The sequence below is a fragment of the Amia ocellicauda genome, chromosome 16, assembly GCF_036373705.1.
Source record: "Amia ocellicauda isolate fAmiCal2 chromosome 16, fAmiCal2.hap1, whole genome shotgun sequence".
In the NCBI taxonomy this organism is placed as follows: Eukaryota; Metazoa; Chordata; class Actinopteri; order Amiiformes; family Amiidae; genus Amia; species Amia ocellicauda.
The window spans coordinates 25,908,349-25,929,670 of record NC_089865.1 but is presented as its reverse complement, the minus strand read 5'-3'; the positions used below and the strand labels follow the sequence as shown (position 1 = coordinate 25,929,670).

The following is a 21,322-nucleotide window of genomic DNA, read 5'->3' as shown; positions in this document are numbered from 1 at the left end:
ATAATTAATCCTGTTTTAGGACCTACATCGAAGCGCAGTCATGCCTTACCAAAACGTCTGAAGCTGCATTTAGCGTTGATATATTTTGCAACCAGCAGGTTTCAGCAAATAGTAGGTAAATGTATCAATGTAGACAAGTCTGGTTAAGCACAGATAAACAACTTTCAAATAAACAATGTTGAACCATACATTCTGCTTTTGTGTATTTATGAGGTGTAGTTTGTGTGCGATTAGGGTTGTATTTATTTACATTATTGTAAAACATTATGTAAAAGCTCTTATTTCTCTAGCACCCCCGTTGCAAACTACTGTAGCAGCTCCACAGCTGTGCAACACTTTGAAAAACTCCCCTACACTCCATAGTTTTAAGACATTTCTTAAAACTCACCTTTTTAAAAATTATTTTAAGGATCTCTCTTATGTTGCAGTTTTTTTTTAAATACTCTTGAGTTGCTACTGCTGTGTTGCCTATTTGATCTTGTCTGTTTTGACTGTTTGACTTGAAGCGCTATTGGGTTTGAGAAAAGCGTGTTATAAATAAAATTGATTATTGGCTAATTATTATTATATAAATTTTGTAGTTAAAGAAGAGTTAAAGGAATGCACATCAGTGCAAGAAACTGGAAAGGTTGTATAGTTTGTAAGGTTTTAACGGATCCAATGTTCCCTGTCCTTGATGGATAACTTTTCAGATTACGGACTACAAATGATCGTGTTGGATTCAGTGGTAACAATAAGCAGACTGACATTAACGTGCATTGGGAAACGTAGTGAACAACTAAGCTTATTTAATGAATAAAGTCACCAGCAATAGCACAGTTTAGTTTGCTGAAAGGTTTATGATTGTCATTGAGTCATTAGAGTGGTAGATGTTCAAATAGCCAGACCAGAGACTGACGAACTCCTATACATCAATAGGAAACTCCTTAGTTACCGCACGCACAATAATCGGATCAGTGGAGCCTGATCTTGATATGCTTCGTGCAACGCTTTTTCATGATCCGGATCCAGTGAGCCCAGATCTGATCCTGTTTTCTGATCCTGTTAGTACAACCGGGAGGAGACAAGGGTTCCCTTGGTGGCCCTTCACTGGACCCACAGGCCCTGCTTCTTGCAGCTGATTTGGTTACTGTCAGGCAACCCTTGGGAGATTCCCCTCAGAGCGCACCTCCTGTCTTAGGTGAACAGCAAGCTCTGGCATCTGAACACCAAGCTCCTCCAGGTTGTGGGTCTGGCCCTTGAGTGGGAAAGCCTTTCGGCAATTATGGTGATCCTGCAGATGTTAATGGTTGAGAGCAAGTCCCCATCCACGCTTAATGTCTATCTGGTAGCTATCTCAGCTTGCCATTTCAGGATTGATGGTGACAAAATTGGACCACACCGTCGGCGTTTCTGAACAGCGCAAGACACTTGTCTGCCCAGAAATCCCAGGCTCCCTTCCTGGAAACTCATAGTGGTGCTGGAGGCCCTCATGGAACCACCTTTCGAGCCCCTCCATTAGTCAGAATTGAAGTTCATGTTGCTTAAGACTATGTTTCTACTGACTATGACTTCAGCAAAATGCATCACTAATGATGGCTCTGCTAACCTGGCCTACATGAAGAAAGAGGTCTCTCCATTCAACATTAAGCAGTCTGAAATTGGAGGCTTTCCATCCTCCTCCTTTCTGGTCCAATGAGGAACCGAGGCTCTGCCATGTCAAGCACTGTATTATTATATTGACAGCACTAGAGATGTGCGCCACATGGACCAGCTCGTCGCGTCTCATGGTACTGGAACAAGTTCACCAACAGGAGTAGTGGTTCTCTCAACCAGAGGTCTGGCTATGTCCTGTGTGTTTCTCAGTATCACACCATTTACAAATATCTGTGCCTCAAAATATTAAACATTTAAAAAGTTCACCCGATTTTTTAATTTTAAAATTTTACCCAATTTTTTTAAACCATTAGCCAAAATTTTGAAACAAAAATCACCTGAAATCCAGAAACGCTGGATATATATTATTTGTATGATTGCAATTTGTGTGGATTAAAATCAAATTAAATCAGTTAAACTTCAGACTCACAGAATAGGTTCTAGCTTCTAGAGGAGAGAAGACCCATTCCACAAAGGCTGTCCTCCCAGGCTGCACCTCTCCTGTGGGGTTCAGACACTGGAGGATGGGGTGGCCGAAGTTCTCCTCCTTCAGATCCTCCAGAGGCTCCATGTCGATGTGGTAGCTCAAAGGCACTGAGCCTCCATTATAGAGCTCATAGATCTTAGCATGATACAAATGAAAGGGTTCAAATGCCACATAGGAATGAACTTAATACTTCATACAGAGATCTGAAAAGTTAGATTGCTTAGAAAATAACAGTTTAGCTTGATACCAGTAAATCGGTCAATTTGTATATTCTATCACAGACCATATAGACAGAAACTGAAAGTTGCTGGTGTACTAAAATGTATATTGTAACCCCAAAGATTTGGTATCAGAACAATCAATACCTGACAACAGGGTTTTTCCACTCCGGTTGCTCAGGACTACACAATCTCTTAATTATTTGTTACATAACTAAACCAGCAACACTGTAGTTTAACTCTAAGGCTGGTTTAACACAAGAACATGTGGAGATGAAAATTATGAGCATCTTTGTAATAAATGTGCCCACCTGGCTGTCTGTATAAATGGGCCAAAAACTCACTGCATTCTTTCTGTCAGGCATCAGCATCCTAGTATTGATACTTTAGCTTTCAGACTAAATTCAAGTTCTGCCCAGTCAAACTTTTGCAATTGTTTCCTAAATAAACACTGACTCCAGTAGGGTGCCCATATGGCTCTACTGTCAGTGGCAGTGAGAATAGATGGGACTTTAAAATTGTCCTTACACTAAAAGACATGAGTGAGTCCATGCTTCATACCATTGCTAAATTGAGTATTGTTGCTTATTTACCAGACAAAACCAAATAAAAGAATGAAGGCTTTACATGCCTTTATTCTTTGAATATATAACTTGGTTCCCTTCATCAAATCAGTGAAGTTGATTCGCTTCTTCTATAGGTCTGACTGGCATCAGCAATAGAGAACAGCCAATCTGTGTTTATTCCAATTCACATTAAATGGGTATAAGCACCAATGTTTAACTAAATGTTCAAGAAAAGGTGTGATACTTAATTTACACAAATATTTATTTCAGTTTAAGGAAACCCAATATGGTATGTATCTAAAGCTGAGCAGAGATATGTGCTTTGGCAAGATTACTGACCTGTTTTGGAGGGCTGAAGCTACCGATTGCGACAGGGGCAAAAGTGTGCTTGCTGGAGGTGAAGTGAATGTAGCGTCTGTCCTTCTCTAGTGTCACGCCAATGAAGTTTAACTGCAGACACAAATGTACATGTTCAGGAGCCCACAAACAGTGCAGGCAGCACAACAGTCAGACTCAATCATCTCAGAGAGAGAAAATATTCAGAAATACAAATTTCACTTATTCCATTCCGTTTTTGGATGCAAATTGCTGTGAGTCCTGGATTAGAAACTAATAGAAAAGCCTGGTCATAATAACAAGGTGGATGGAAAACAAACAAATCAACAAACTAAAACAAAGTGCTATAAATAAATGCTACTGTGTTATCATCCCTTTGTCCTGTACAAGTCTTAAAGGAACAAGATATTGATTTATGTTCACTGCAGGAATGAAGGAATATTGTTCCATGAAAATGTTGGAAAATAGACCTATCAGAATTCATGAATCATTTAAGCACTGCAGAGTTCAGAAGTCAGACTTACCAGTATCTCACGCCCATGTGACACCTTCAGGAGAACTGGAAGATGATCTGTGCCTGCAAACTCATGCCTAGAAGAACAGGTATAGCTTCATCATGATCTTAGAACATAAGATATTTACAAACGAGAGGTGGCCATTCGAGCCATCGTGCTCGTTTGGTGTCATTAATAACTGAGTGATCCAAGGATCCTATCCAGTCTGATTTTAAATGTTCCCAAATTGTCGCTTCAGCCACATCACTGGGGAGTTTGTTCCAGATTGTTCCAACTCTCTGTGTGAAGAAGTGTCTCCTGTTTTCCGTCTTGAATGTCTTGCAGCCCAATTTCCATTTGTGTCCCCGGGTGCTCCTCTGGTTTGATGTGGTCGATGCCCTTCATGATTCTGAAGACTTGGTTCAAGTCCCCACGTAGTCTCCTCTGTTCCAGGGTGAAAAGATTCAGTTCCCTCAGTCTCTCCGAGTAGGACATTCCCTTCAGACCTGGAATAAGTCTGGTTGCTCTCCTCTGAACTATCTTGTCTATATTTTATTGTATATTTCATTGTCTTCATTTTGAACATGCTGGAATTATTTTAAGATGCCAGAACTATATGGGATTTTGGAGGATAAGGTGTCTCATCCCTATGTAGTTAAACTATAGAGCTACTACATTTAAAAGTGCAATTTCAATGTAGACGATTGTATGTTTTTATTTTTTGAAGTCGTCCCCTTCTAGGGTGTTCCTGCCGGGCTGGGCTCACTGTAACCCTGTTCTGGATGAACCAGTCATTGCAAATGAATGGATGTTTTGAAGTTCAGTTTTGTTGTTCTTTGGTTTCACACTGATGCCAGAGACTTGAGATACTACTTCCAAATGAGGTACCCCAAATAATTTAATATCTAGCAAAATAAGTGCAAAGGCATATAAATCTTTGTATAAAGGCATCTTTGTCCTTCATTATAATCATCCGATCTGATCCCAAGAACAAAGAGTGCCTTACAGCCATAATCAGGTATATTTATCTCCAAAAGGGAAAAAACACATTGCCTATCCGTAAATGCTGACTACAATATTAGAAGTACAGGATTTTCAACTGACTCCTACACATGTGACAAACATGTATTTTTTAGTTCACTTTAGTTTACTCATTATAGATTTGCACTTTTCCATCTTTTACTAAATGGATTACACAGGCATAGGGATATAGTTATCAGGCCCCAGGTGTACAGTTATACAGTGCCTGGGGTGGCGTTACCTGTAGGTGAGCTGTACTGCCCTCTGTTGGCCAGGGAGGAGACTGCCAGATCTCGGGGAAATGCCAAAGAGTTTGTTATCCTGAACCCTCATCTCGTGCAGCTCAGTGGCATCAAACTCCCCGCTTTCTGCCCAGTACTCCAGCTCAATCTGCTGGTCAGCTGGAAACAGGAAGGACCTGGGCACAGGATCACAAACACTGCTGTTTTTTACTGCATGACACGTTCATTCAATAAGACATTTATTGAGAGCGTGTAGATGTCAGCAGGCCTGCAGCCATTCTTGGGTGGGGAGATTGTACATCATGCTTGAGATTTGGTACAGAAGAATTATTTACACACACTTTTGTTGTCACGTATAGAATTACAGAATACAAAAGCTACATTCTAAATGACGTTAAAGGAATACAAAGCTGAAAAGATCTGAATTCCAGTAAGGGCCCTATTATAATGTAGCAGCACATGCAAAAGGACTTAAAAACACAGATCTGAATGCATTTTTTGTTAATTTGCTTGTTATTAAAAACACATTTTTCTGACCCACTGATTGGTTTCTTAAAGAAGGAGCTTTTGGAGGGAATTCCTAACACTAATTGCAGACAGATGGGATTGATGGTAAATGTACAGATGTACAGAATAAAGGTTTTCTGACTCCCAGACGGAAATTTCTACTAAGCAGATGAAGAACTTGTGACCTACCACTCCACAGGAATGGTCCCCTTGTTCTCAAACATCAACAGCACACTGGAGGGCTCTGAGCCGAGTGGGGCTGCGCTGAAGTTGAAGTCCAATAAGACAGGGGTAAAGACAGAGGGACACCGGCGCAGACTGTGAGCAAAACATCAGGAGACTCAGGTCAACACATACTTCAAATCCACACAAAGCATAGATATTCAATGCATTAACTAATGTGAGATGGAGAGATGTTTTTATGTCATTTTACACATAGAATCAATAGTGCTGCTATGCCCAGCACTGATGCTCATGAGTATTGCGTGGCCTGCTTAGGTCCTGAACACGCCCCCGCAGAGCCCTGGAGGAGGCGCAGTTTTGTCCCATCTGTGCACAGTTTGGTATTCTACCCCTGCGTGACAGACTGCTCAGGACATCTGGCCAGAGGTCACTTACAGCCTCTCAGGTCAGTGCCTCTCAGGCCTCAGGCTCGGTGCCACTGCTCCGGCTCTCACCCAGCCTACGCTCTCGCCTACTGCCATTCCATCCGCACAGCCACTCCCATGTGGGTGCCCTGCGCACAGGTGTCCTCGCCAGCCGTCCTCCCCTGCTTCGGGCTCCCCCTCTAGCAGGAGACAATGACGCTCCGCCCGGCCTCAGAGCCGCCATGCTGATGTCCAAACGCTCAATGACTGCCTCGACCAGCTGTGTGAGGTCCTGTGGGCGAACCAGCTGTCACAGGCCCAGGGCACGCTGGGCATCCGAAACCCAGGCCTCCTGAAGCTCTGGGTCTGGCCTCTGAACGGGAATCTCAGCTCTAGGGCTCTCAGAGGCAGTGGTGTCTACCATCCGATCGCCGAGGGCTCCCTCTAGGAGGTTACAGTACTCGTACCGCTGACAGGCCTTCCACTCCTGGTGCCTGGAGAGAGCTCATGACACGGTCACCTGCCCTATAGCGGTGATCCTAGAGTTTCTGCAGGCGCTGTTAGACATGGGCAAGGCCCCGTCCACCCTCAAGGTGTACTTGGCGGCCATCTCTGCGTGCCATGTCCACATTGACGGTGCATCACCTGAAGCACATTTCCTGGTGTCTCAGTTCCTGAATGGTGCAAGTCAGCTTTGGCCTCTGCATGCTTCTTCTCTACCAGCATGGCGCCAGGATGTAGTGCTGGAGGCACTTTCCAAGGCCCCCTTTGAGCCACTTCACTCAGCTGAATTGAGGCTGGTCTCGATGAAAACGGCGTTTCTGCTGGTGGCGTCTGTGAAACACGTAGATGAGCTGCATGCACTTTCGGTGCACCCATCTTGCACTAACTTCGCTGGTGACGGTTCCACGGTCACGCTGCAGCCTAAACCTGCTTTCCTCCCTAAGATCCTCTCCCCCTTCCATGTCAACTCGCTGGTGGAGTTGATGGCCTTCCATCCTCCTCCTTTCTCATCTGAAGAGGACAGGGGTCTGCACCTGCTTGCCTGGTTAGGGCTTTGCGGTGCTACATGGATTACATTGGGGGAGCCGCACTACGGACCAACTCTGTGTCTTACGCGGTACGGACACTGGGAAAGGCTGTCTCTAAACAATGGCTGTCACACTGGATTGTGGACATGCTATGGCTATGGCTATGGCCTACGAGTCAGCGCTGCCCGAACACCAGGTGGCATGCTCCACTTGAGGCGTGGCGGCTTCGTGGGCCCTCTGTCAAGGTGCCCCGCTTCCTGATATCTGTGCTGCGGTGAGCTGGGCTTCGACGCACACCTTAATTCGCTTCTACAGACTGGACGTGACTGGACCGGTTTCCTCCATAGGACATCCGGTGTTGGCTCAGGTCGAGCCTCAGTAGCCTTGTTGGCTCCACCCCTGGCCTCCCGTCCAGTGTCGGTGGTTGAGCCCTGCTCCCCGACCTAGTTTTCCGTCCGTCTGTGCACCACTGGTCGTGCACATCCTTGTAGGCCGTGGCCTCAGATGTGCCCATCTACAGTGAGGGAAAAAAGTATTTGATCCCCTGCTGATTTTGTACGTTTGCCCATTTTAATGGTAGGTGTATTTTAACAGTGAGAGACAGAATAACAACAAAACAATCCAGAAAAACTCATTTCAAAAAAGTTATAAATTGATTTGCATGTTAATGAGGGAAACAAGTATTTGATCCCCTATCAATCAGCAAGATTTCTGGCTCCCAGGTGTCTTTTATACAGGTAACAAGCTGAGATTAGTAATCTTAGCTCGTTACCTGTATAAAAGACACCTGTCCATAGAAGCAATCAATCAATCAGATTCCAAACTCTCCACCATGGCCAAGACCAAAGAGCTGTCCAAGGATGTCAGGGACAAGATTGTAGACCTACACAAGGCTGGAATGGGCTACAAGACCATTGCCAAGCAGCTTGGTGAGAAGGTGACAACAGTTGGTGCGATTATTCGCAAATGGAAGAAACACAAAATAACTGTCAGTCTCCCTCGGTCTGGGGCTCCATGTAAGATCTCACCTCGTGGAGTTTCAATGATCATGAGAATGGTGAGGAATCAGCCCAGAACTACACGGGAGGATCTTGTTAATGATCTCAAGGCAGCTGGGACCATAGTCACCAAGAAAACAATTGATAACACACTACGCCGTGAAGGACTGAAATCTTGCAGCGCCCGCAAGGTCCCCCTGCTCAAGAAAGCACATGTACAGGCCCGTCTGAAGTTTGCCAATGAACATCTGAATGATTCAGAGGAGAACTGGGTGAAAATGTTGTGGTCAGTTGAGACCAAAATGGAGCTCTTTGGCATCAACTCAACTCGCCATGTTTGGAGGAGGAGGAATCCCCACCGTCAAACATGGAGGTGGAAACATTATGCTTTGGGGGTGTTTTTCTGCTAAGGGGACAGGACAACTGCACCGCATCAAAGGGACGATGGACGGGGCCATGTACCGTCAAATCTTGGGTGAGAACCTCCTTCCCTCAGCCAGGGCATTGAAAAATGGGTCGTGGATGGGTATTCCAGCATGACAATGACCCAAAACACACAGCCAAGGCAACAAAATAGTGGCTCAAGAAGAAGCACATTAAGGTCCTGGAGTGGCCTAGCCAGTCTCCAGACCTTAATCCCATAGAAAATCTGTGGAGGGAGCTGAAGGTTCGAGTTGCCAAACGTCAGCCTCGAAACCTTAATGACTTGGAGAGGATCTGCAAAGAGGAGTGGGACAAAATCCCTCCTGAGATGTGTGCAAACCTGGTGGCCAACTACAAGAAACGTCTGACCTCTGTGATTGCCAACAAGGGTTTTGCCGCCAAGTACTAAGTCGAAGGGGTCAAATACTTATTTCCCTCATTAACATGCAAATCAATTTATAACTTTTTTGAAATGCGTTTTTCTGGATTTTTTTGTTGTTATTCTGTCTCTCACTGTTACAATACACCTACCATTAAAATTATAGACTGATCATTTCTTTGTCAGTGGGCAAACGTACAAAATCAGCAGGGGATCAAATACTTTTTTCCCCCTCACTGTACCTTCTAGCTCCGGCAAAAGAGGAAGAATGGGGGGGTGTGTCCCACTATTTATAGCAGACGGAAGAGGGGGTCTGCTGGGGGGGCACACTCCCCCGGTCCTGTAGTCAGCTTAGATACACATACGTTCACAGAGTTCCCATGAGTAACTGCATAGCCCCTGCCCCTCTGGGCGGTTTCTCTTTCTCGGATAACCGGGGTTGCATTCGCAACCAATCGTTTTCTCACCCAAACTCCACAAGATGACATGATGACATACGGAAGCATGTCTTAAGAAATTGTATTAACATAAACAATAGAAAAACGAAAGAAAGCGTAGAAATAGCATAGGTTGGGTTTGACCCAATACCTCCAACCTATAGGACAGACCCTTTATGCCACTCCCACTGAGGAGACTACAGTGGATCCTATTGTAACAAGCAAGATGTATAGTTCCTGCAGCAAAAGGATGCCATGAGGTAGACACATATTACTGCATAATAAAGGCTGCCCAATGTCTGAAAAGCAGCATTTGATTCAAGGATTATGTTATAAATGTCCTTATTTCTTAACATGTCTATCCTACTTCAAAAAAATCAGCCCAACTGCAGAACACAAAAATGCTTTATTTGGGACTATAATTTTACTTTGAAACACTTTTTTATTTGAAAGATTAAAATAAACTGCAGACACTACATAAAGTACTCAAAGGGTTTATTGCTCCTGGAGAGTGGTAGCACATGTAACCAGGTAATATTATAATTAAAGAAAGGACTGGAACAAAATCCACAAGACAAGGTGCCCTCGTGACTCAGAGAAGCAGAATTTCACACTCCTGATCTATGACCTCCCATGGCCCATGATGACTTCCCCTTGCTTGGCCATAACAAGGTTAGACAATTATTCAGCCGTGTGCTTGCCCGTATGTTACCTGTGTCGGGTGGGCACTCTGTAGGTGAGCTCTGTGGGAGTGGGGTCTCTCTGCAGGTAGGAGTTGAGGGTCTCCAGGGAGAAGAGGTTCCAGAGCTGCAGTTTGCTGATGCCCTCAACACTGCCGGAGCTGCGCGCATCGCTGACAGTGAGCATGGGGTAAACACCCTGTGCATTCACCTGGCACAGGCTCTGAGCCCCTGCTATCACTTGGCCTGGGGGGCCACAAACAGAATTGGGGTCAGTCCCGATCACAACACAGTTAAGTGCAGTTATGCAAGACACTACTATGTAATACAATGTCAGAGCCTAGACCCCAAGTGCAGTACATTGAATGTAAAAACAAAAGAGAAATACATGCATCCAGAATCCTTGTGAGAATAAACAATAATACAATCAGATCAATGAACCTCAACATGCAGCTCTCTGCAAAAGACACCAAATCTGAGCTTCAGAATGTGAAAACGTACACACAAGCACATACAAGTCTTAATGTTGGAAGATAGATGGATAAAGATGTTAATGACCATTTATAAAATTGGCCATAAAAAGTCGAAAAATAAGTTTAGTCTTGGGTGAGAAATTCCAGAATTAGGTTGTTGAAGACCATGCCAGTTGGTTTTAAATGTCCTACAATAGGCAAACTATGCCTAAGAAACTGAGTATAAGGTCAGATACATAATGCCACATATTGTAGATGGTAAGTGATATTGAAAACAACCCTGCAAATCTCATTGACAGTTAAACCTACCACTTTCTCTGAACGTGTAAAAACAGTGTATTACATAGAAGCCACTTGGCAGAGACACAGTTCTGTGATTTAATTGGATTCAATAATGTAGAACATTACAATATACTCAAAACCAAAATAAACAGACGTGTATTTCCAAGACTTATAACTAACACAGATTTAAATTCTGAATCGGTACCATTAGCCTAATAGAAGAGAAAGAAAACCAGCTGCCTGGACAGATCACTTGCACACATGTACATCTGCACTATCAGACAAAATAAGCTGGCTCTCCTCTGTACCTGTGGAGGTGAGAATCTCATAGGTGATGGACCAGCTGTACGGTACTCTCCTGGCAGGCTTGGCTGTTGCCTTGACAATGACTTTTGACCTTGCAGGGATCGTTCCATTGCAGCATTCCAAGTCAAGTGCTTCAAAGCATCACAAAAAAGGAAACAAAGGGGGGGGGGGTTAAAATGACTGAAAGCCCATGAAGTCAAACATTAAAAATGTAAGAATATAAAGAGGTTAGAAAATGAGTAAAGGAGTAAAGAGAACATAGTAGTATTTGAGGTTGACGTTACTCACCCTCTTCAGCATTTTGAATACCTAACCCGCAGAGCACTAGGGGGGCGATTTTTGGCACAAAATTCCGCCCCCTTTTTAGCCTTAAAATGGTTTGTATTGGACAAATCTGCATAGCAACAAATTGTTTTAACCAATAGCAGAGATATTTATTGAGAGAATGAACCATTCAAAAAGCTTTTAAAAAAAACAGAGGTTTTGTATTGGTTAAAAAAAAAAAACATCTCTTAGAGAAGACGGGAAAAGATGGCAGCGCGCTGTAAATGCTCACTACATGAGAGCGCTTTTAAAGGAGTCAAATGGGGGATGTTTTGAACATGTTACTACTTCTAAGACCGGTAAAACTAAATCAAACAAACTTTTTAGTATTGTAAACTTTTAATTTGGCACATTGATTAGTATTGTACACAGTTGGCAGCGATATGGAAGAGGGGGAGGCAGACATTTATCACGAGAATGTAAATGCGAGGTGGTGACGGTGCAGATTAAACGTTTCTAGTTTATTTCCGCTAGTCAACCTATATGTCAGAATCACCTTTTTTAAACGAATAACAGATAACAGATAAATTGACACAAAAGAAAGCTGGTAAGATTACTAAATACACAGTAGTAATAGTCCAAGATGTATTTACACAAAGCAACCCCGACCAGAAGATTTCTCCACAGGGAGAAAGATCCAAGGAGAAAGATCACATCTGCCCCGAGCTGAACACACACGTTTACAATCAATGCAAAGTTAGCAATGTACATTTATTATTATTATTAGTAGTAATAGTATTGTTATTATTATTAAATGTTACTGGTAGTAATAACAACAACAACAATAATCTGCAAATTTTGAAGTTGTTCTGGGGATTCATATGAATATTATTTTTTAAGTGTTTATAAGCCAGGTTAATTCTGAAAACTGGGTTTTTTGGAAAATAAAAATGTTGTCTGTATAAGTTTAGTTTCTTTACCAATGCACATTTCCGTATTCATTCCAAAAATAAACTAATTATAGAAAAATGAAAAATGTCAGTGTCTTATGTTTCTTGTGATATATTGGTTTCATACTATGCTTATATGTATTTATGTAAAGTTAAGAATTTTGCTGTGCTACAGTGAGGGAAAAAAGTATTTGATCCCCTGCTGATTTTGTACGTTTGCCCACTGACAAAGAAATGATCAGTCTATAATTTTAATGGTAGGTGTATTTTAACAGTGAGAGACTGAAATCCAGAAAAACGCATTTCAAAAAAGTTATAAATTGATTTGCATGTTAATGAGGGAAATAAGTATTTGACCCCTTCGACTTAGTACTTGGTGGCAAAACCCTTGTTGGCAATCACAGAGGTCAGACGTTTCTTGTAATTGGCCACCAGGTTTGCACACATTTCAGGAGCGATTTTGTCCCACTCCTCTTTGCAGATCCTCTCCAAGTCATTAAACTGACGTTTGGCAACTCGAACCTTCAGCTCCCTCCACAGATTTTCTATGGGATTAAGGTCTGGAGACTGGCTAGGCCACTCCAGGACCTTAATGTGCTTCTTCTTGAGCTACTCCTTTGTTGCCTTGGCTGTGTGTTTTGGGTCATTGTCATGCTGGAATACCCATCCACGGCCAATTTTCAATGCCCTGGCTGAGGGAAGGAGGTTCTCACCCAAGATTTGACGGTACATGGCCCCGTCCATCGTCCCTTTGATGCGGTGCAGTTGTCCTGTCCCCTTAGCAGAAAAACACCCCCAAAGAATAATGTTTCCACCTCCATGTTTGACGGTGGGGATGCTGTTCTTGGGGTCATTCCTCCTCCTCCAAACACGGCGAGTTGAGTTGATGCCAAAGAGCTCGATTTTGGTCTCATCTGACCACAACACTTTCACCCAGTTCTCCTCTGAATCATTCAGATATTCATTGGCAAACTTCAGATGGGCCTGTACATGTGTTTTCTTGAGCAGGGGGACCTTGCCGGTGCTGCAGGATTTCAGTCCTTCATGGCGTAGTGTGTTACCAATTGTTTTCTTGGTGACTATGGTCCCCGATTCTGGGCTGATTCCTCACCGTTCTCATGATCATTGAAACTCTACGAGGTGAGATTTTGCATGGAGCCCCAGACTGAGGGAGACTGACAGTTATTTTGTGTTTCTTCCATTTGCGAATAATCGCACCAACTGTTGTCACCTTCTCACCAAGCTGCTTGGTGATGGTCTTGTAGCCCATTCCAGCCTTGTGTAGGTCTACAATCTTGTCCCTGACATCCTTGGACAGCTCTTTGGTTTTGGCCATGGTGGAGAGTTTGGAATCTGATTGATTGATTGCTTCTGTGGACAGGTGTCGTTTATACAGGTAACGAGCTAAGATTACTAATCTCAGCTTGTTACCTGTATAAAAGACACCTGGGAGCCAGAAATCTTGCTGATTGATAGGGGATCAAATACTTGTTTCCCTCATTAACATGCAAATCAATTTATAACTTTTTTGAAATACGTTTTTCAGGATTTTTTTGTTGTTATTCTGTCTCTCACTGTTAAAATACACCTACCATTAAAATGATAGACTGACCATTTCGTTGTCAGTGGGCAAACGTACAAAATCAGCAGGGGATCAAATACTTTTTTCCCTCACTGTATGTTAAGCACTGTGATTTTTCTGAGAATGCTCTAGGCCTGACATGTAGAGCACCACCTGAGTGCCTAGTACTCTGAGTGCTAAATCTAATGTAATATTTCTTAACACACTTATGGTCTCAAGAGCTGCTCTCATTAAGGCCTTTAATGACAGAAGTCAATCAGCTGGAGGACACTAGCTAACTCAGACATGGCAAAGCACCCCTGTTTTCTTTGATCCTTGCTGTTTTCAGTAGGTTTATCAATCATTCAATATGAACTCACAATGGGAAATTTTAAGGCACATGGAAAAATTGACAGGTAAGTTTTGCTATATTGTTTCCCCATTAATTGACTGTCATAAGAAAAAACTTCAATTAATGGACAGACAGAAGAAACAGTAGCCTAAGAGATGCATTTTGGGTGAAAACATTTTAAAAGTTTGCTGTACCAATGGGGTCATTTTGGAGTTCCTCAGGCAGGCATGGCCCAGTGAAACCTTGCTCTATTGTAAGGGAGAACCTGAGAGGACAGGAACCGTGGTTTAGCAGCACCAGGTCACACATCTGACAGCTGCCAACTAGCACAGGCCCCAGGTCCACAACAGGGCTCTCAGCCTACAAGACAACCCCACCAACAGAGACAGCAAAATTAGCTATAGGCATATATAACGCTTAGATAACAAGCATGAAGAAACTCAAAACTAAAAGTGACTGTACACAACAGACTCAAAAAGAACAAAGTTACTGTCCTTAATATAAAAAAGGAGGTGATAAGCTTTTCTTATTGACCATTTCAGAAAGTATCGGTGTCTCTGTTACAAAGGAAGAAATCCTCACAGTTGACCTATTGTAGGAGACGAGCTAGTCTCTTGTAAGAATTACTGACTATTTTTGCGCACTTCAATAACCAAAAAATTCCCAGCAGGACAATGGGTCCTCAGGATCTGAATTGATAACCACTGCTATAGTGTTTGCATGGAAAAGGATGTAGTAGGCCTACTCACCTCAATGGTGCCTTGAGCAGCCAAGCCCATTACCCTGAGAGAGAGACGTGTCTTTTTAATGGATGAAATGCTACTCTGTGTTCTTAGAGGGCAGAACACTAAGCAGGGCTTCAGACAGTACTGCGTCTCTGCCAGTGGTGTAAAGGACCAAGTCTGGGCCTGGAATGGCAAACGGAAAAGAGCAGACAACACAGTGAGACAAACAGTAGACGGGCTGTCCATGTTGATTCAGCCCTGCACTATAGCTCTACAATTGGCCACCAACAACACAATATTGATTAACAACCCATGGACCGTGTCAACTTATCTGTCATTCCATTTTCTTCCAGTACAGGGCCATCATTGATTGTTTACTTGGTTACTTGTTTAGTTAAGTATTATACATCTTGCACCTGTATTGTAGTAACGGCAGCGACAGTTTTTTAGTTAATTAGCAACTTATTTAGCACACTGGACATGCACTTTCTGTAAATCAGAAGCGGTTACATTGTAGGCTGTTATTATTTAGCATTGCTGCGAGCTATTGATCAGTGTAACTGCATGTGTCCAGCACGGTCTTTGTCTGTATTCAGATATAAAGCGGCCATTAATTGTGCTATTATCAGTCCTGCGTGGGAGGGACTGCCATCCTGACAGCCCCCTGGACCTCTGCACCAGCAGTCAGCGCCAGCAGCCTTCAGTGACCCCCTTGCGAAGGGCCCCATCACCAAAGGGTAGGGACTCTAGCTGCGGGACTCCAGCGAGGAGAAGACTGAGAGGAGACGCTGCACAGCAACAACAGGCAACCATGATGATCTCTCCAATTCCTGTCCTACTCTCTCCATCTTCTCAGTGTGCACCTGCACACCATTGCTTCCCTAATCCCTCTAACCTCATCTCCCTGCCTCTGCCCTCCTCCTCCTTCCCTTCTATTCCACTCCCTGGAGGCCTGTGGAACTGCCACTCAGCTTCCAACAAGGCCGAATTAATCTCCGCCTTCGCCTCCCACCACTCTCTGGATTTCCTTGCTCTCACTGAGACATGGATCTCCACGGACAACTCAACCTCTCACCTCTTCCTTCTAGTTCTCTACCGTCCTCCCAGACCACACGCCTCTTTCCTGAATGAACGTGACTTTCTTCTCTCCTCCCTCCCTTCACTGTCCTCACCTACCATCCTCCTGGGAGAAATAACATCCACCTCTCCAACCCCTCTCACTCTGCCGGATTTCTTCCTCTCCTTCACTCCTTTAACTATTTAACTCTCTCTCCCCGTCTCCCCCACTCACAGGGCAGGCCGCCAGTTAGACCTCATCTTCTCTAGAGGCTGCTCCCCTTCGACACTCTCCGTGACACCCATGGACATCTCAGACCACCACTTCATCTCCTTCTCCCTTTCTCTCCCCTCCCTCCCCATCCCACCCTCTGTCACCATCTGCCGTAAACTCCACTCCATCTCCCCCTTCATCCTTGCCTCTACTGCTCTCACTCTCTTACCTTCCATTGACTGTTTTTCCCATCTATCTGTCAGCTGTGCTACCTCCTCTTTGTTCTCCTCCCTCACCTCTTCCCTTGATTCTCTCTGTCCTCTCACGTCTCATACTGTCCGTCCCTCCTCTCCTCAGCCTTGGATCTCTTCCATTCTCAGCTCAACCCGAACTAGTCTGGGTGCCGCTGAACAGAAGTGGAAAAGGACCAAACTCCCACCTGCCCTCGAACTCTACCGCTCTCTACTGTCTACATTCTCCTCCTCACTCACATCAGCCAATAAGTCTTACTTCCAATCACTCTTTGAATCCAATGTCAAGAACCCCCGCAAACTCTACTACTGCCCTGTCTCCCTACTCCCCTTCCTCTCAAAGACTCTCGAATGGGCAGTCCACCGTCAGCTCTCTGCCTTTCTGTCCCATCACTCACTCCTTGATCCTCTGCAATCCGGCTTCCGCACAGCTCACGCCACTGAGACTGCTCTCCTGGCAGTCACTGACTCACTCAGCTGTGCTCGGGCGGCCTCCCTCTCCTCCGTCCTCATCCTCCTTGATCTCTCTGCAGCATTTGACACTGTCAATCACTCCATCCTCCTCTCCTGCCTCGCTGACCTTGGAATCTCTGGAATTGCTCTCACCTGGTTCTCCTCCTATCTCAACGACCAGACCTACCAAGTGAGCTGGTGAGGTTCCTCATCCACCCCCCAACCTCTCCTCAGAAGCGTACCCCAAGGCTCCGTCCTGGGCCCCCTCCTGTTCTCTCTCTATACTCGCTCCCTGGGCCCCCTCATCATGGTTTCTCCTACCACTTTTACACTGATGATGCCCAGATCTTCCTGTCTTTTCCCTCTTCTGACCCTCTCATCCCCTCTCGCATCTCTTCCTGCTTGTCTGCTATCTCTGCCTGGATGCACTCACACCACCTCAAGCTCAAGCTCGCCAAATCGGCTCTCCTCTTTTTTCCACTCTTCCACACCTTCTGCTGATCTCTCCATCTCAATCCCCTTGGAATCCACCATACTCTCTCCTTCTTCTTCCACTAAAAATCTAGGAGTCACCCTTGATCCTGCAGTTTCTTACACCCAGCACATCACCACGCTGACACGCACCTGTAGATTCTTCCTGAACAACATACGCCGAATCCGACCCTTCCTCACCGACTACTGCCCGTCCAGTCACTGGTCCTCTCACGCCTGGACTACTGCAACTCCCTCCTGGCCGGCCGACCTGCCTGCAACTACTACCTGCCCGCTCCAGCTCATCCAGAAGCCTGCGGCTCATCTGGTATTCTCTCTGCCCCGATTCGCACACGCTACTCCACTGATCCGCTGCCTCCCGATCCCGGCACGCATTCAGTTCAAGACATTGACCCTCACCTGCCGCTGTCTTGACCACACTGCACCAAGCTACCTTCAGTCCCTCGTCTCCCCATACATCCCCTCCAGACCACTGCGGTCTTCCAGTGCCAGAAGACTAACTCTGCCTCCTCTCCACTCCCCTTCCTCCAGAACCCACTCCTTCTCATCCCTGGCCCCTAAATGGTGGAACAACCTTGACCTCCTTCCGGTGCTTACTCAAGACACAACTTTTCAGACAGTACTTGTAATATTAGTCCTTTTACTCTCCTGTAAGATAGCACTTCACAACATTTTACCATGCTTCTTGCTTTACTAATACTTGTATTATTGATTTCCCCCTTGCTCCCTTTCCTGTAGCCCTTGACTTTGTATGGCGCTTATATTTTGTAAGACCCCGTTCACACGTATTAGGCCGGCCCTGGGCGACCTCAAATTTAGTCCAGCTTTTTTCAGACACCCCGTTCATATTTGCGGTTTTAGGAGGCCTAAGTGCATTCACATATGCGGGCGAAAAGGCAGCCTAAACGAAATGCATGCCGGGAATAAACAAATCTGCTCAAACAAACCAGTGACGCAGGACATTAGGTCTGCTTACAGGTGTATGCAATGTGTTTATAATCACAACTTATTAATATCGATTGGCTATTGTTCGGTTCTATATTGTATTTGAAAGTAATCTTAATCCTTTGCAGCCGAAGTTTTCTAATATAATTAAAAATGTGCTGGTTCAATGGGGAATCTAATTCATATATTTCCCTTTTCAAATGTCTATCTGTGGTTCTGCAAGTCTAAAAGTGCTGTTATACAATTCACCCGAAAGCGAAGCACATTTAGGACATCTGCATTAAATCACAATAAGTTGTATGCATTAGTATGCAATCGTATGCATCGAAAGAAGCCTCTGTGATGTGTCTTCTGTTTTAACTTTATCTTCCATCCACATTGTAAACACCGCTTTAATTTCTGCATCGTATTTAAATGCACTGATTTAAATGGAAACCTGCTTTGGTTAAATTTATATCGTTTTAATGCAAAATTCGGATAATTAATAAAGTTATGGTCCCGTTCACAATTTCACAAGGCAATTTCCACATGTAAATACTTAGTACAAGAAAAAACAATAGCAAGTTTACCAGCTACACACTTTTATTTTAATCGATCGAGTAGTTTGAACTGTTTACATCATTATAACTCATTACTTAGCCTAGACTTTTTTAATATATATAAAGATGTGAGCTAGCGAAATGTATATTAAACATTAAAGGCTATAGATCGATATGACATTCAAACAATACAGAGACAGTACTGTGTGTCCTGCAGCGCTGCAGCTGTGTCGGTGTCATGTTTAATCTGTGTTTATTCCACGTCTGTGAGACGCGCAGTCTCTGGGGGCGGTGCTTGAGTTGCATCACACGCTGACGCTTTCCAAAAAGCGGGACTAGTTTTGAACTGGCCCAGGGCCGGCCTAAATCTATGACCCCGTTCACATATGAGTTAGGCCGGCAACTCTCAAGTGTGAACGGGGTCCATGTCGCCCTGGAAAAGGGCGTCTGCCAAGAAATGAAAATAATAATAATAATAATAATAATAATAATAATAATAATAATTATTATTATTATTATTATTATTATTATTATTATTATTAATTATTATTATTATTATTATTATTATTATTATTATTAATAATGGTGAACTGGAGCCTAACCCAGCAGACACAGGGAAGCTAAACCTTTACATATCTCAATCACTTATTGGCTTAGTCAGTGAAGATTAACAAGCAACTAGCAAGACTAGCAAGTCAGTCACTCACCAAGGATTCGTTGGGTTGAAGGATGCCCTCCTTGGGCAAGACAGACAGCACTTGAGAATCTGGACTCCATATCCTCCATTCAAAAGTCAGAGGCACGCAACTGACATTCTTTATGAGGTAAGAGCGTTCAGAAGATAAGCCAACAGCAGTGGGCTTGAAGAACAGAGTGCCGTCTCCCTCCAAGGAAATTCTGGGCTTCTCGGCCACACTGATCACAGTTATTTCCTGCAATAGGAGAGCACAATGCCAAGTTGTAACAGTTCTACGAGTCACCCAGGTCTTAAAAGCTGCCCCCCACCAAAAGCCTTTCAAAGCCACTACATCTACTGAAGCCTGAAGAGGACTTTCGCCTCCTTGCTTGTCTCCTTCAGCTCTGCTTCAGATTGGTCACTAGGTACTGATCACTGTTCACATCTGATTAAAGATGAAAGATGAAAGACACTTGCTCATCACTCTTCTGCCTCCCATATTCAGTCCCAAGAATCTCCCTGTACCCCGACTCATCCTGTGCCAACTGTCTACTGTCTGCTCCTCCAAAACAACCTATTCAGACAGCACTTGTGAGCCACAGTGACATCTCTCATGCATTTACAGCCTGTGAACTTAACAGCATTACCTGGATGTGATTCTGGGAGGCGTTCAGCTGCAAAGACAGGATGTGTTTTTGGCCATTCTCTTCTGCAGGAGTTTTCCTCAGAGTGAAGATCTGGTGAGTTCCAGGCTGTACCAACCCACTGGTGGGATGCAGCTTGACCACAGACAAGTTATTTGGGTCCAGGCTGAAGGTGATGGGTAGCTCTCCATTATTCTGGAACAGAATGGACTTACAGGCTTGCTGGTTCAGGGTAGGGAATACCTGTGGGAGTACGACAGATCACAGCGCTGTACCGCTTGGTGCCATAGAAAACAAAACCTAAAATTAAAACAATGACGCTAAGAGAGTGATGTGCAGGAGAGAGAGGGCACAGTGGGTCAGTGTAAACACCTGGGACAAACTATCCATTCAGTGTTTGTTATAATGGAGGATTCTGATAATTTTCTTCATATTGGATGTTTTTGTTTTTTTACAAATATTCGTATCTGTAATGCCCATGGACAGTCTGGGGGCATCAGTGAACAGGCAGTTTTCTGAAACTGAGAGGAGTCTCCTGTTTCATTGATTAGGTTTGGTAAAGTTTAGGGTTCTACTTTTGACAGTTTTTTTGTGGTTAAATGGCTTCTACTTAATACATGACATTTTTGTATTCTTGTGGCTGAGCATTTTCAGATTTTTAGAAACAGTGACTTCTCTTCGATCGCTTTTGTTATTAATCCATTACCTATATAATATGCATCTATTTTGGTCAGTAGACAGTGTGCTTTCTTTGATGGGCATCTTAGGAACAAAATAAAATGCGGTTGTGTTGTGTAAAAATCGATTTGTTCGTTTAGGTTTGACACACCTTATGCCAAATTAAGTATGGCCTTGAACAATGTTTGAATAGCATGCGTCACTGCATGTTTGGATACCGGAGGACTGACTTATTATGAGAGATATGAAGTGCTGAATTGTGTACTAGTTGGTTGGAGTCCATAACACATCTTAATGAAGCGGTCAATAATTGTTTCAACGTAACTGCAGAATGGTAAAGATAACAGAGTAGTGTGAGGTCTGCTGGGAATCTTATTTGTCCAATAACCTCAGCTTTACAAAGAACAGTCAAAAAAATAAG

The 21,322-nt window shown here is 43.9% G+C and overlaps 1 protein-coding gene across 2 annotated transcripts in view; it reads right to left on the bottom strand.

Moving 5' to 3' along the window:
• Window positions 1-21,322, bottom strand: part of cfap65 (cilia and flagella associated protein 65) — a 59,381-nt gene that overhangs the window by 25,131 nt on the left and 12,928 nt on the right. For both annotated transcript variants that reach the window (XM_066688043.1, XM_066688044.1), the window contains exons 13-23: window positions 20,227-20,466; window positions 19,611-19,835; window positions 14,978-15,136; window positions 14,423-14,588; window positions 11,104-11,232; window positions 10,073-10,286; window positions 5,695-5,823; window positions 4,998-5,174; window positions 3,767-3,833; window positions 3,246-3,356; window positions 2,066-2,257 (exon numbers count right to left, since the gene is read on the bottom strand). In XM_066688043.1, coding sequence (XP_066544140.1) covers window positions 2,066-2,257; window positions 3,246-3,356; window positions 3,767-3,833; window positions 4,998-5,174; window positions 5,695-5,823; window positions 10,073-10,286; window positions 11,104-11,232; window positions 14,423-14,588; window positions 14,978-15,136; window positions 19,611-19,835; window positions 20,227-20,466 — 1,809 coding nt within the window. The remainder of the gene's footprint in view (window positions 1-2,065; window positions 2,258-3,245; window positions 3,357-3,766; window positions 3,834-4,997; window positions 5,175-5,694; window positions 5,824-10,072; window positions 10,287-11,103; window positions 11,233-14,422; window positions 14,589-14,977; window positions 15,137-19,610; window positions 19,836-20,226; window positions 20,467-21,322) is intronic.